Genomic DNA, 13,296 nt, shown 5'->3' on the forward strand with positions numbered 1-13,296 from the left:
CTGCCTCTCTCAGTGCTTCTCAGCGCCGTCTCTTTCTTGCCCTCCCCACCCTGTGCTGGGATCCCACTGGGGTGAAGTTGATGGCATGGTGCCCGCAAGGAGCCAGGTGGATCCGGCAGCTGGGGCTGACCCACCTGCAGCACTGTGTGCAGTGCTGGTGTCCTCAGCATGGAGGACATGGAGCTGTGGAAGCAAGTCCAGAGAGGCCATGAGGATGATCAGGGACTGGAGCAGCTCCTGTATGGAGACAGGCTGAGAACATTGGGGCTGCTCAGCCTGGAGAAGAGAAGCTGCGTGGAGACCTCAGAGCAGCTTCCAGTGTCTGAAGGGGGCTACAACGATGCTGGCAAGGCCCTCTTCATTAGGGACTGTAGCAATAGGACAAGGGGTGATGGGTTCAGACTGAAACAGGGGAAGTTCAGGTTAGATCTAAGGCAGAAGCTCTTCCCTGTGAGGGTGCTGAGGCGCTGGCACAGGGTGCCCAGAGAAGCTGTGGCTGCCCCATCCCTGGCAGTGTTCAAGGCCAGGTTGGACACAGGGGCTTGGAGCAAGCTGCTCCAGTGGAAGGGGTCCCTGCCTGTGGCAGGGGTTGGAGCTGGAGGAGCTTTAAGGTCCCTTCAACCCAAACCAGTCTGTGGTCCCTGTGGGATTGAGTTCCCAGCTTTCAATCAGCTCCAGCATGAGGTTGAGCAGGGAGGCACCAGCGCACCCCAAAACTGGGAGGCGGGGGGGGAGCAGCACCCCACGTCCTGCCTCTGAGACACCTCCCCTGGGAGCATCTCCTGGGCCTTGGCTCCGTGCTGGCTCTGGCTGGAGGTGGCAGTGGTGTGACAGGGGAGCAGAGGGCACTGAGAGCAGCTCTGACCACGGCTTCGAGCCCTGGGGGTTCTGCAAACACCGGCTCTTTATTGCATCTCTCACAAGAATAAACTCTGCTTCTGCAGGGAGCTTTGGGTACAAACATCCTTACAAAAAGTCAAGTTCTGGTATCAAGAGAGCTTGGTCCTGACCCTCCCTGCGGGTGGCGCTGGGGACACGAGCCAGGGAGAGGACGGGGCTGTGCCGGCACAGCCGGGACCTCGTACCGGGGTAGGACACCGAGGACCTGATGGGCACCGAGTACCTGATGGGGCTCACGGCTCAGGTGTGGGACAGCGCTGGCGGCTGTCCCGAGGGGTTAAAGCTAAGCGTGGGGACGAGCACCCAATGGCCCCCGAGAGCTATTGCTATGGGCGGAGAGGATGTTCCTGAGTGGGAGGAAGGCTCTGCCCGCCCCGGCTGGGCCGTGCCAGCAGCTCAGCGCTGGGGTGGGTGAAGGCAGCAGCTCAGGAGCCGCACACAACGCGGCAGAGGCGGCCGTGGAGCTGCCCCTGCACGGGCTCAGAGGCCAGCGCCTCCCCATCCACCGTCATGATGCCCGCGGCCGTGCGCGGCTCCAGGCGGAAGGCCCGGACCGGGACGTAGCACAGGTGGGGACAGTTCAGGTCCAGGTGGGTCCCTCTGGCCATGGCCAGGAAGATCCTGAGCAGCGCCGCGCGGCTGATGCCGGCCTTCAGGTAGAAGAGGTGGATGCAGCCGTCGTGCAGCCGCGCCGCCGGCGCCATCAGCAGGTTGGTGCCCAGGTGGGACTGGTAAATGGCGTAGACGGTGACAAACTCCTCCTCGGGGACCACGGTCCAGTGCGCCGGCACCGGCTGCCCCAGCGGCACCAGCAGCGAGTCGGGGGGCAGCGCCCTCGGTGCTCCGGTCCCCGCCAGCAGCGGGATGTGGCCGTTGGTGACGGGCTCGGGGGGGTCCCGGGGGGTGCCCTGCGCTGGGGGGCCGAGGGGCAGGTAGGAGAGGCGGCCCTGGTACACCCGCAGCTTGGCCAGGCACTGCAGCGTGCCCAGCGTGAAGCGCGCGTTGCCCAGCCAGCGGTACTTCTCGCTGTCGATGTCCACGTCCGAGATGAAGCCCCAGCCGAAGCCCAGGAAGGAGAAGAGGCGCTTGCCCGAGGCTGTGCTCAGCGACACCAGGTCCATCTGCGTGTGCAGCCCCTTGCACAGGATGAAGGTGCAGTTCGTCAGCAGCTTCTTCTTGGCGACGTGATCGTTGCTGCGAGGGATGGAGAAAGGTGAGTTTGGGCTGGACCCAGCACCGGTGCTGGATCCGTGTGCCAGAACATATCCCGGCTGGGTGATGGTGTCCCTCAGGGACAGCTGCTGGGAGAGGTTTTGCTTGGGGTGGGAAGTATAAACCAGCTCCAAAAGACAGACCCAAGGTGGGAATGCTGGGTCAGGGCAATCCCGGTCCTGCAGCGGGACCAGCTCTGCCCGGGGTGGATCCTTTAGGGAAAAGCTTTGCCAGACTCAGAGCCTGGAGAGGAGGAAGGATGTGGGGGGATGTGGGGATGCAGCCTGATGCTCACAGGGACCAGCCTGCAGGGACGCGGGGACCCACAGGATCCCCCTGTACTGGGATCAGCTGGGATGGAGCCTTTCCCCCCCATCCTGCTCCCCATGGGGCTCACCCTGCGTAGTAGTTGATGGAGGCAGCCAAGGCATTCCCGGAGCCCCCGGGCAGGATGCACAGCGGCTTCTTCATGGCCTCATCCCAGTCCGGCCGCTCCATGAGCCCGTTCACCACCTACAGGATGGAGGCAGCTGGAGGCAGGGACCTGGCAGGCCCGAGGCCACGCTGGGTCCCTCCATGGACCTGTCACGGTGAGCTTGGGGCAAGCCCCTCTCCAAGCACGGTGCCAGCTCCCTTTTGCTGTTCCCTTCCTGTCTCAAAGCTCAGCTCCGGCCCCAGGCACCTGCTGTGCCCAGCCCGGGGCCGGGGGTGCCCCGTGGTGCCCCTCACCTCGTACAGGAGCCCGTCCCCGGACATCACCACCAGCGCATCCCACTGCGACAGGTCCTCGTCCCGCACCTTCTCGTGTGCGTGGTGGGGTCTCTCTGCGGGGGGAAGCAGAAGGAGCCCAGCGTCACCTCCATGCCCCTGCCCTGCCGCTGCCAGCCCCAGGCAGTGCCCCCGGCCCCAGTGTCCCCAGGCGGGGCTGCGGGAGGTGAGGCAGCACCAACCCCTCCCGGTGTTCATCTGAACCGGGCGATGCTGGGGCACGGAGCCGCTCGGGGGAGCCCGTCTCAGGGCAGCAGCACCCAGGCAGGGCCCGGGGCAGGAGGAGGGGGCTCACCTGTGATGAAGACGCTTGCAGCGACGTCGGCCTCTGCCAGCATGGGCTGCACCACGGCCTGGAAGTCCTCGAGAGCTCGGCCAGCCCCGCTCTGGGGGTTCAGCAGCACCAGCGCGCGGCAGGGCCGGGGCAGCACCCCATAGGTGTCACCTGCGGGGGGGACGGGGCTTTGTGAGCACAGCCCCACAGCGGGAGGAGCTGCTCCCCATCCCCAAGCTCCATGGGAGGGGAGCAGGGATGGAGAGATGGGGACACAGGGTCCGGCAGGGACTCGTCCTGTGCGATCCCACACCCAGCAGGGATGTTACAGGGAGGTTCAGGTTAGGCAGAAGGCAGAAGCTCTTCCCTGTGCGGGTGCTGATGCGCTGGAATGGGTTGCCCAGAGATGTGGTGGCTGCTCCATCCCTGGCAGTCCCAACCCCAACTATTCAATGATTCTATGTTCAATGCCCAGGCTGGAGCCCCACAGCACCCAGTGCAACTGGAGCTCTGCAGTATGGAGCATCCCTGAGCATCCCGGGGCTGTGGATGCTGCTGGCTCTGCTTTCGGACACACCAGGGAAAGAAAGCTGGAAGCAAAGGGGAGGTTTGAAACCCAACCCTGGCTGAGCTTCCCTTGCTGAGCCCCACGGCTCAGCCCCTCAGTGTGCAGGGAGCCAAGCAAGGGGGATGAGGGCCATAGATCCTCATTCCCAACACTCTGCCAGATGGAGCGGGGCCAGGAGAGCCCCCTGCGCTGTCAGACAGACACTTCTGCTCCCTCCGCTCCCCATGGGGCTCAGGTTTAGTGTGAGGGCTGTAATTACCAGCCTGGCAGGGCTCCACATCCCTCTGCCCCCCCCACGCCCGGTGTTCCCTGTAAGGGAGGACCCCTGGGTGCTGCTTGGGCCCCATAAGCAGGGCTCGGGCCTTGAGCTCCTGCAGTGCCCCCGGCCCTGTGGGGTGAAGCAAGGCTGGGGGTGTCCCCAGCAGCTCTGGGCCCCCGAAGCCATGGTCAGGTCCCCAGGGGGGCAGGGGGTGCCTGCCCAGGGCTGTGCTTGCTGACTCAGCACAAATCGCTGCTCCGTCAGGAGCTGACTCGGGAAAACAGGCACTTCCCAGAGCCATCCCAGCGCCATCCCAGCGCCATCCCAGTGCCATCCCAGCGCCATCCCAGCGCCATCCCAGTGCCATCCCAGCGCCATCCCAGCGCCATCCCAGCGCCATCCCAGTGCCATCCCAGCGCCATCCCAGCACCATCCCAGCACCATCCCAGCGCCATCCCAGCTCCATCCCAGCGCCATCCCAGCACCATCCCAGCGCCATCCCAGCGCCATCCCAGCACCATCCCAGCGCCATCCCAGCGCCATCCCAGCGCCATCCCAGCACCACCTAACCCAGGCAGAGCCGGCCAGCCAGGAGGCGACTGGGGCTGTCCTCCTGCCCCCCCATCCGCACAATGGGGTGCTGTGAGCTGTTGGAACACACAGAAGCTGAACCCCCCCCTGCTGCCCACCCCAGGCATGAGGGCAGGGAGAGGGGAGCCTGGGGACGGGGATGTGGCTGGTGCCACCTCCCGTGGGGGACACCCAGCAGCACAGCGGGGCCTCCCCAGCCCATGGCAGAGCTGCACCCGCTGCCCTGTGGCATCCCCTCTCCATGCCCCCCAGCCCCGGGAGCACGGGGAGCAACCCTAACCCTAACCCTGTCCTTGGCCCCAGGAATGACCCGGTGAGGCCATCACCCTGCAGGAAACCTCCTTGTCCCCACGCCGGCTGCTCAGGACCTGCCACCGAGGCCACAGCACGGCTCTGCCCAGGAGAGCCCCTTCAGCCAGGGCTGAGCCTGGGTTCAGGCGCTGGCCCAGGCCTGGGGGAGCATCAGCTGCCCCCCACCTTCCCCCGGGCCCCTTATCAGTGGGTACCAGACACGAGGGCCCTGCTGCCCTCAGGACAGCAGCGGGGCAGAGGCAGCCCCAGCTCGGGGCAGGGATAATGGGCAGTGACCCAGGGCTGGGCTGGACACGGTCACTCCTCTCCAGTCACCACCAGCACTTGGATCAAGCAGCCGGACCCCCAGCCCTGGCTGATGGGGGCAGGTGATGGGGGATTTTCTCCCCTTTCTCCCCCCAACCCCAACCCTGGAGGATGCAGTTGGAGCACGAAGCACTTCAGGAACCTCAATGCAGTTTTGAAACCCACACTGTCCCTAACCAGCCGCATCATTCCTGACCTGCACACACGGGTCTGGCCTGAAAATCCTGCCTGGACCTGTGGTGTTGCCCCTGGGCAGGGGGTTACAGCTGGGATCCCAGGATCTGCTCCTTGGCTGGGTGGGGAAAGGCATCAGGGACACGGAGGGATGCCGCAACTCCATCCCAAGGAACAGACTGCTGGGACCAGGGTGTGAGAAGGGCTTGGGCCATGGTCCTGGTGCAGGATCAGTGCCACCGGCAGCACCAGGCTGGTGATGCGTGCGGGTTCAGAGGCAGAGCCCAGCAGTGATGCTCGGGGGGGACAGAAGTCAGCAGCATCCCCCTTCCGTTGCACAACACGGGCATCCCGGCAGAGCTCAGCCACTTCCCGGCCCCGTGCGGCTGCCTCCAGCCTCAGAGGCTGCGGTTGAGGCTGAGCAGACGTTGAGTCAGCAGGAGGAAGGGGCTTGAGCTGCTGCCAGCGCAGGCTCTGCTCTGCCCCTCTGCCCACATCCCCACATGTGCCACGTGTCCCCACGGCTCCACCACCAGCATCAGCTCCATTGTGTCCCTGCATCCTTCTGGAGGCTCTCTGGGCACAAGGAACAAGGCTGCTGGGGACAGGGAGTCCTTCCCTGGCGTGAGGCCGGGTCGGTGTCACCTCTGCATGGCAAAGGGGTCCCCCAAAACACCCTGCACCCATGGCCGGTGCCAGCAGCTCAACGGCAGCCTCCTGCCATAGCCAGGGCTGTATCTCCCCCGCAGGACACAGTCCCGGGGACGGACCCAGGGTTAGAACCCGCTCAGGGAGGGGGTGCAGTAAGGAGGGGGAAGCTTTGCTCGTGCCGAGGGTCCCCCCGGGGGATGCTGGAGCTGAGCCCCGGACGGGCTCCCCGAGTCCCCCCACTGCAGGGGCAGGGCGGCAGGATTGGTGCGCACGGACTCACCCGCAGCTTCCCCAGCTCGGCCCTTATCTGTCCCGCACAGGCCGCGCTGGGGCAGCGCTGGGTGTGGTGAGAGGCATTTTTAGCTCGTCCCGACCTGGGGGAGGAGGTTTAGCAAATCCTTTTGGAGCCCTCAGCTCCGCACCGCCTCCTCCCGTCCTCCTTCCCCGGGCTCCCCCGAGGCTCCTGCCCCAGCACCTCCCTCACGCTGCCTGCGAGGGATTCCAAAGCTGCAGAGCTCGGGCTGGAACTGGAGCCGGGGAACTGGTTTTGCCCCGGCCCCGTTCTCCCGGTTTGTGTTATTCTGGGTGAAAAGCAGCAGAAAGTTGCTTTGTAGCTGCAGGTCACGTAAAAAAGCTGCATTTCCAGAGCCGAGCAGGGAAGCGCTGGGCTAAATGGGATCTGACAGGATGGATCCCCCGAACCACATGCCTCTTCCTTCCCAAGTCTGAGCAGTGCGACTGGGCAGCTGAATAAATGAAGTAGTGCATATAATTGAATCCCTGCTCAGATGTTCCAGCACACGCCAGCCCTGCCCTGACAGCCAGAGCTGGGGACCTGGGCCCCAAACCAGCATCTCCCCTTGAAGCTGGTGGCAGCTCCTGGGGGGCTGAGGGTGCTCTGGGAGCCCCGGGGATCTGGGGGGGATTCACCTGCCGAGGCCTGGCTCCCGTCCCGCCTGCGTCAGCACCGATGGCTCCTTTGGTTCTCTTGCTTAATTCTGCCCTTTGGAGCTTTGAACTGACCCGGGGGGTGGGGGGGGAGGGAGGTACAAAGGACCCCCGTGGGGCCACCACGGCCCTGCTGCCCCTTCGATTTAAGGGTGAAAGGGGCTTAAGGCACCCCCGGGGCTGTCCCCGTGTCCCCACCCTCCGATCGAGGTGACTCCTCGGGGACGCGGATCTCCCCTCCCCGTCCCTTCGGAGCTCCGGGCGCTCGCTCCGTCGGGCCCTGCGGCGGAGCGGGTCCGGGTCCGGGTCCGGGTCCGTGCCCGCGTCCCCCCCGCTCCCCGCCCGCGGCACTCACCGTCCTGCACGGGCACGGCGGGCACCGAGAGCTCCCGGATGCGGCGGCTCCAGGCCTGGGCGATGCGCAGGTTGCCCTCGGCGTCGGGGCCCCGGTAGACGCGGAAGGTCCGCTCCAGGCGCTGGCGGGCGGGCGAGCCCCAGCGCGGGCCGCGGAGCGGGTAACAGACGAGCGAGAAGCAGGCGGCGGCGGCGGCGGCGGGGAAGGCGGCGGAGCTCACGCAGTCGGCCAAGCGGAGCGCGGCGTCGGGGCCGGCCGAGCCCCCGGAGGAGCCTCCGGGCCGCCGCACCTGCAGCTCCCGGGCCGTGAGCACCAGCGAGCAGGAGGCGGCTCCGGGACCCGGCCCCGCACCGAAAACACCCTGAAGTAGCACGGGGCCCCCCCCGGGCTCCGGGGGAGCGCGGCGGCCGGCGGCCATCGCCGCTGGAACGGGGAACGGGACGCGCCGGGGAGCGCCGCCCGCCGCTGCTCGCTGCTGACGCCCGCCGCGCCGCACGGCTATGGCAGGCGGGGCGGCCCCATTCATAAAGTGTAACCCACCCCCTGCACCGCTCCTCCCGGCGGCGGGGACCGGCCCCGGCGCTGCCCCGAGCTCCACGCACCCCTGCCCGCCTGCCTCCGTTTCCCCAAGCGCCGCCCCGGGCAGCGGGGAGGTGTCACCGGAATGTCCGGCTGCAGCAAGGGATGAGCGAGGGCAAAGCGATGCCGAGGTGGATCTGCTCTGCGGGGGGGGGGAGGCGGTTCGGTCCGGTGCTGCCGTGGGGCCGGGGCTGGCGCAGCCACCGGGAGATGGAGATGGCAGCGATGGCCGCGGGCAGGGGTCCTGCCCCGGTCCCTCACCCCACGCTGCATGAACAGCGTTCAACAACACCTCTGCAGCCGGGACAGGGTGAGAGGAGCAGAGTGGGGAAATCAAGGCACGGTGGAGGAGAGCGGAACAGCGGCGGGGTCACCCCCGGCAGGGAGGATGGAGGGGGATGATGCCACTGGTGAGCTGCCATCAGGTATCCGTGAGGGTCGGAGGGTGCCGTGGGCACCGTGGAGGGAGATGGGCTGCGCTGTGAACCCACCGTGGGCTGGGGACAGAGCCCAGGGACCTGCCTGGAGGGTGCTGGCAAGGCTGGGAGCAGCTCGGTGCCAGCAAAACTCACTGACAACAGCTTTTGATGGCGACAGGACTGACCTCACCCTCCCAAGGGGCTGCCGGGCTCCAGGGGGTCTGGCCCAGCTCAATAATGGATTCTTTCTGTTGCCAGCCGCTTCCCCCTGGATGTAGCTCTGCTCCACATGCTCCAGCTGGTGCTCTGCTTGCAGGAGGCCCTCAGAGCTGAGCCTCTGTGCAGGGAAGCGGGGGATAAGCACTCGGACAAGCCCATGGGAATGGTAAGGAAGGCAGAGAGGTGTCTCAGTCCCTCCCTCCACCTCCTCTGGGCCTTCCTCACCCCCACGCTTTGTGGCCGTGCTCATGCTGTTTTCACACACACCATGTGCTGCTGGGCTGGCACCAGCCTGAGACCCCACAGCCTTGAGCTCACACCTCAGGAGGCCTCGCTCCTCACACTCACAGCAGTTTAATTAACAGCGAGCCCTCAGCCCTGCTTAATCCTGAACTGGCCAAGAACTGTAGGGAGGGCATGGGATGACACAGTCAGGTCCTGCTTGTGACCTAAACAGAGCCGAGATGCCCTGGTTGGGAACACGGTGCTTCCCAAAAAGACTTCCTGAGTGCTGCGGGTTCAAAGAGATGCTTGGAGGGGAGGCCCCCAGCCTCCTGCATCCACAGCCGATGTGGGGCGAGGTTTGGGCATAGCGCAGTGTTTGCAAACAGCCCTGGGCAAGGTGTCATGGGAGGAAATAGCCGGCTGCTGGGTGTGCAGCGCCCTGACCTGCCCCTCTGCCTCCCCGGTGACTAACGTGCTCCCCATTTCCGCTCAGGAAGGAACGAGAGGCAGTGGGAGGATGTGAGAGCAGAGCTGTCACACTGCTCCCGCAGGTGCATGGGATGCTGGGGCGGCTTCGGGCTCTGTCCTCACCACATCCATCCATGGCCCCGTGCCCCAGGGGTCCCCTTACCCTGCCTGAGCTTTAAACAGGAGTGGAATGCCCAGCCAGGCTCTGCTGGCCACGGCTGTGAGCTGGGAAAGGGGCTGAGAATGGCTTCCCTGTGAGCTGTTGGAGGCAGCAGGAGGGTTTAGGGCAGTGCTGCCCATGGTGGGGATGCAGGGAATGAGGGGGCTGCAGCCAGGTTTTCCTCAGATGGAGAACGGGACCGGCACAGACCCAACCTTCATGATGAGCTTTTCCATCTCAGTGCTGGTCTATGGGGACTCCACGTGAGCCTGTCCCAGTGCTGGGTGGATGCTTTGTACCACAGACACCCCAGTGCCCACCACCAGCCCCACGTGGGTCCCTCTGCTCTGCTCCCACAGCCACGCGTTGATTCAGCTCCATCCCACGTGGACACCGCTTGCTTGCCTCCAGATGCGATGGCTCATAAGGAAGTGGGATCACTTCCTTCGCCCTCAGCGCTGATAAACAGTCATCTGGGCCTATCTTAATTACAGGAGCTTTACCAAGCTCCTTTGACCCCAGCAGCAGCCTGAAGGGTGCTCAGCAGTCTGCAGGTCAGGTTTGTCCTGATCCGCTCCATTCCCAGGGCTGCAGAGGCCAGTATGTGGGAGAGCAGTGCGGGAATGTGGGATGGGGATGTGGCATGGAGCCGGTGGGGACAGAGGGTGGTGAATGCCCCCCCCCCACTGCAGTGGGTGCTCAGTGCAGGGTGTTGAGGCCAGCCATGACCATGGAGACCACCGGTGTCTCTTCAAGAGCAAACACCCCACAAACTCCTGTCCTGGAGGGCCTGTGGGGTATCCCAGACCTCACTGATGTCATCTGGGGAAGCAGGGCTGTGCATCCAGAGCGCCATGCCCCTGCAGAGGGTGGTGGATGCTCCTGTGGTTGGGGACACTGAGGCAGGAGCAGCAGACAAGGTTTGCCTTGAGTTGTGCCATCAGCCAAGGGTTAAAAGGCAATCCAACACCCCCTCAGCTCCCTCCTGCCCCAAGCTGCTTCGAGGAGCTGGTGCCCACAGAGAGCTTGTCATGGGGGGAGAAAGCAGAGGCTGGGGGCTTCCTGGCCCTGCCTTAGTCCTCCATCATGCTGATGCATGGCTCTCCATGCCAGGACAAGCCCGGATTTCAGGCTCCTGCTGCCTACACAGCAGCGACAGGCTCTGGAGGAGGCGCGCAGAGGACACAGCTCTGCAGCAGGTTGAACGGCAGCGTTTCCCTTCGAGGCACACAGCAGCTCCTCCAGCTCCCTGCCCGCTCTGCTGCAGCCGCCTGGGGACGGGAATGGGCTGCTCTCATCCTGGATCCGTCTCTTTTAGCATCCTTCCCGCTGCTGAAGGTACTTGTCTCAAGGTGGATCCAGAAATAGCGCGGCTGTGTGCTGCAGCGGGGCTGGCAGGGCTGCAGGGCTTGGCAGGGGGACAGCCACCCACTGCAGCAGTGGGAACGTTCCAGGCAGTGCCTGCAGGAGTGGCCAGGGCAGGGATGGAGCCACTCTGGGGCTGACCCAGGCCAGGGAAGGCAGCTCAGCCCCTCACCATCAGGGCTCATGGGGAGCAGTCTCCCAGGGAGATGCTGGTGCTGACCTATGGGACCAGCAAGGGGCAGGAGGGGACAGGAACAACGGTATCTTGTGTGGGAGAGCGATTGAGGTGCATGAGCCAGGACACAGGTTTTGGGTCTGTCATTGATTTGGGGTAGAACTCTGGCAAGTGGCTGCACCCCCAGCGCTGGCTCCATGACCCATAGCAGTGGGTATCACCCATAGCAGTGGGTATCACCCATAGCAGTGGGTATCATCCATAGCAGTGGGTATCATCTATAGCAGTGGGTATCACCCATAGCAGTGGGTATCACCCATAGCAGTGGGTATCATACATAGCAGTGGATATCACCCATAGCAGTGGGTATCATCCATAGCAGTGGGTATCACCCATAGCAGTGGGTATCACCCATAGCAGTGGGTACCACCCATAGCAGTGGGTATCACCCATAGCAGTGGGTATCACCCATAGCAGTGGGTACCACCCATAGCAGTGAGTATCACCCATAGCAGTGGGTATCACCCATAGCAGTGGGTATCATCTTGGTGGTTTGGTGGGTTTGGTGGGTTTGGTGGGTTGGTGGGTTTGGTGGGTTGGTGGTTTGGTGGGTTTTTGGTGGGTTTTAGCAGTGAGTATCACCCATAGCAGTGGGTATCACCCATAGCAGTGGGTATCATCCATAGCAGTGAGTATCACCCATAGCAGTGGGTATCACCCATAGCAGTGGGTATCATCTATAGCAGTGGGTATCACCCATAGCAGTGGGTATCATCCATAGCAGTGAGTATCACCCATAGCAGTGGGTATCACCCATAGCAGTGGGTATCATCCATAGCAGTGAGTATCATGGTGGTTTGGTGGGTTTTGGTGGGTTTGGTGGGTTGGTGGGTTTTGGTGGTTTGGTGGGTTTGGTGGGTTTGGTGGGTTTATAGCAGTGAGTATCACCCATAGCAGTGGGTATCATCCATAGCAGTGGGTATCACCCATAGCAGTGGGTATCATCCATAGCAGTGGGTATCACCCATAGCAGTGGGTATCATCACCCACAAGCCCAGCTTCACACAGGGCTTAACCCAGGGGGTTTATCAGTCTCTGAGGAGCTCGGGGTTACAGCAGCTCCTCAATCACAGCCAGGCTTCGTGACCTGCTGGGGGCTGCCACCCCCCATTGCCAAGCTCTCAGCACAGCCCAGGCCCACGGGGGCTCACTCAGAGCAGCTGAGCTCATTCCTGATGCTTGACTCAGGGATGGTTCTGAGGTCAGGCCCTGTGCTTGGGGAACACCCCCAGATGTCCCATGAGAAGCTGCTGAGTCTGGAATAACCACACACACACACACACCCCACTGGGCCAGGCATGCAGTCACCCCCATGAGTGTTCCTGGCATCAGAACAATGGAGGCCAGTGTGCTGCTGTTTGATCTCCCCCCTTGGCTGGAGGAAGCCAAGTTTCAGGCCGTTGTTGCGGGGTTTTCACCACTTCCCTGCAGCGGTTTCCTGCATGATGTGAGCAGAGGAATTTTTGGGAGGTGAGTCAGAGGCTGAAATGAGAACCACTGGGCTGGGGCAGTTATGTGTGGGGGACACAGCATCCCACCACAGCATCCCACCACCGCATCCCGTTTCTGGCCTGGGGAAGCAGAGGAGGGATCTGCAGCAGCAGTTCCCACAGCTCCTCTCTCCCTGCTGGGTTCCAGCCACCCCAGCCCGGCTCCTTTGGTAAAGGAGAAAGGGCAAAACCCTGTTCTGCTCTGCATGGTTATCCTGTGTGCGCCCCACACAGAACCCACCCCACAGCCAACTCCACGGTGCTCTCTGGGAGCAATGCAGCACTTGGCAGAGCAGAGCAGCCCCTCGCTGCTATACACTCAGTGTCTAACGCTGGGTTTGGGTATGGAAGCCTCCCAGACGGATCCTTTCTTGGCTGTGCCCCCCCCTTCCCTGAGCACTGCTCAGCCCCTCGGCTCAGAGCACAGCAGCGCGGGAGGCTCAGCCTGGATAAGCCCTTCCAAAGGAGCTAAACCCGCCTAAAGCCGGCGCTGTTCCCTGAGCCGCCCTCCTAATCTGCCCTCTGATAATGGGATAATGAAGCACTGTGCTCCGGGGGGAGGCTCTGCTGGCTCTGAGCAGGCCAGGAGCTGGGCTATCCCTTGCTCCCCGAGTTAACGGGGGCTGTAAAGGCAGGTGGGACCGCTGGGGAAAGCAGCGGCTCCCTTTGCCCGGAGAAAGCTTGGTTCTTGCAGTGATAACAGCCACAACCTCAGCTGCACGGCGCTGATCCCAACCGCTCTGTTGGGATCCATCCTCGGTGGGTGCCTCCGAGCATCCCAGGAGGCAGCGGGAGGATGGAGCTGGAGCAGAGGCCCC

At 63.8% G+C, this 13,296-nt stretch overlaps 1 protein-coding gene across 1 annotated transcript; it reads right to left on the minus strand.

Moving 5' to 3' along the window:
- Positions 1-1,195: 1,195 nt before the first annotated feature.
- SPHK1 (sphingosine kinase 1) lies at positions 1,196-7,957 on the minus strand. The gene is made up of 5 exons (XM_061377196.1): positions 7,319-7,957; positions 3,176-3,325; positions 2,842-2,936; positions 2,510-2,625; positions 1,196-2,094 (listed from the first exon to the last, which is right to left on the minus strand). Exons 1-5 carry the CDS (start codon positions 7,842-7,844, stop codon positions 1,326-1,328), a joined length of 1,656 nt encoding a protein of 551 aa, XP_061233180.1. The 5' UTR covers positions 7,845-7,957; the 3' UTR covers positions 1,196-1,325.
- Positions 7,958-13,296: the final 5,339 nt, after the last annotated feature.

Source organism: Neopsephotus bourkii, unplaced genomic scaffold (genome assembly GCF_033783945.1).
Source record: "Neopsephotus bourkii isolate Nb327-2 ecotype Australia unplaced genomic scaffold, CSIRO-AGI_Nbou_v1 NB_1749, whole genome shotgun sequence".
Classification (NCBI taxonomy): Eukaryota; Metazoa; Chordata; class Aves; order Psittaciformes; family Psittacidae; genus Neopsephotus; species Neopsephotus bourkii.

Excerpts from the sequence above, each read along its gene's own strand:
- SPHK1 (XM_061377196.1), bottom strand. The coding sequence starts at position 7,844 with ATGAATGGGGCCGCCCCGCCTGCCATAGCCGTGCGGCGCGGCGGGCGT. Across the intron at positions 2,937-3,175 it reads TGCAAGCGTCTTCATCACAG|AGAGACCCCACCACGCACAC; the intron begins GTGAGCCCCCTC and ends TTCCCCCCGCAG. Across the intron at positions 2,626-2,841 it reads GGGACGGGCTCCTGTACGAG|GTGGTGAACGGGCTCATGGA; the intron begins GTGAGGGGCACC and ends TCCATCCTGTAG.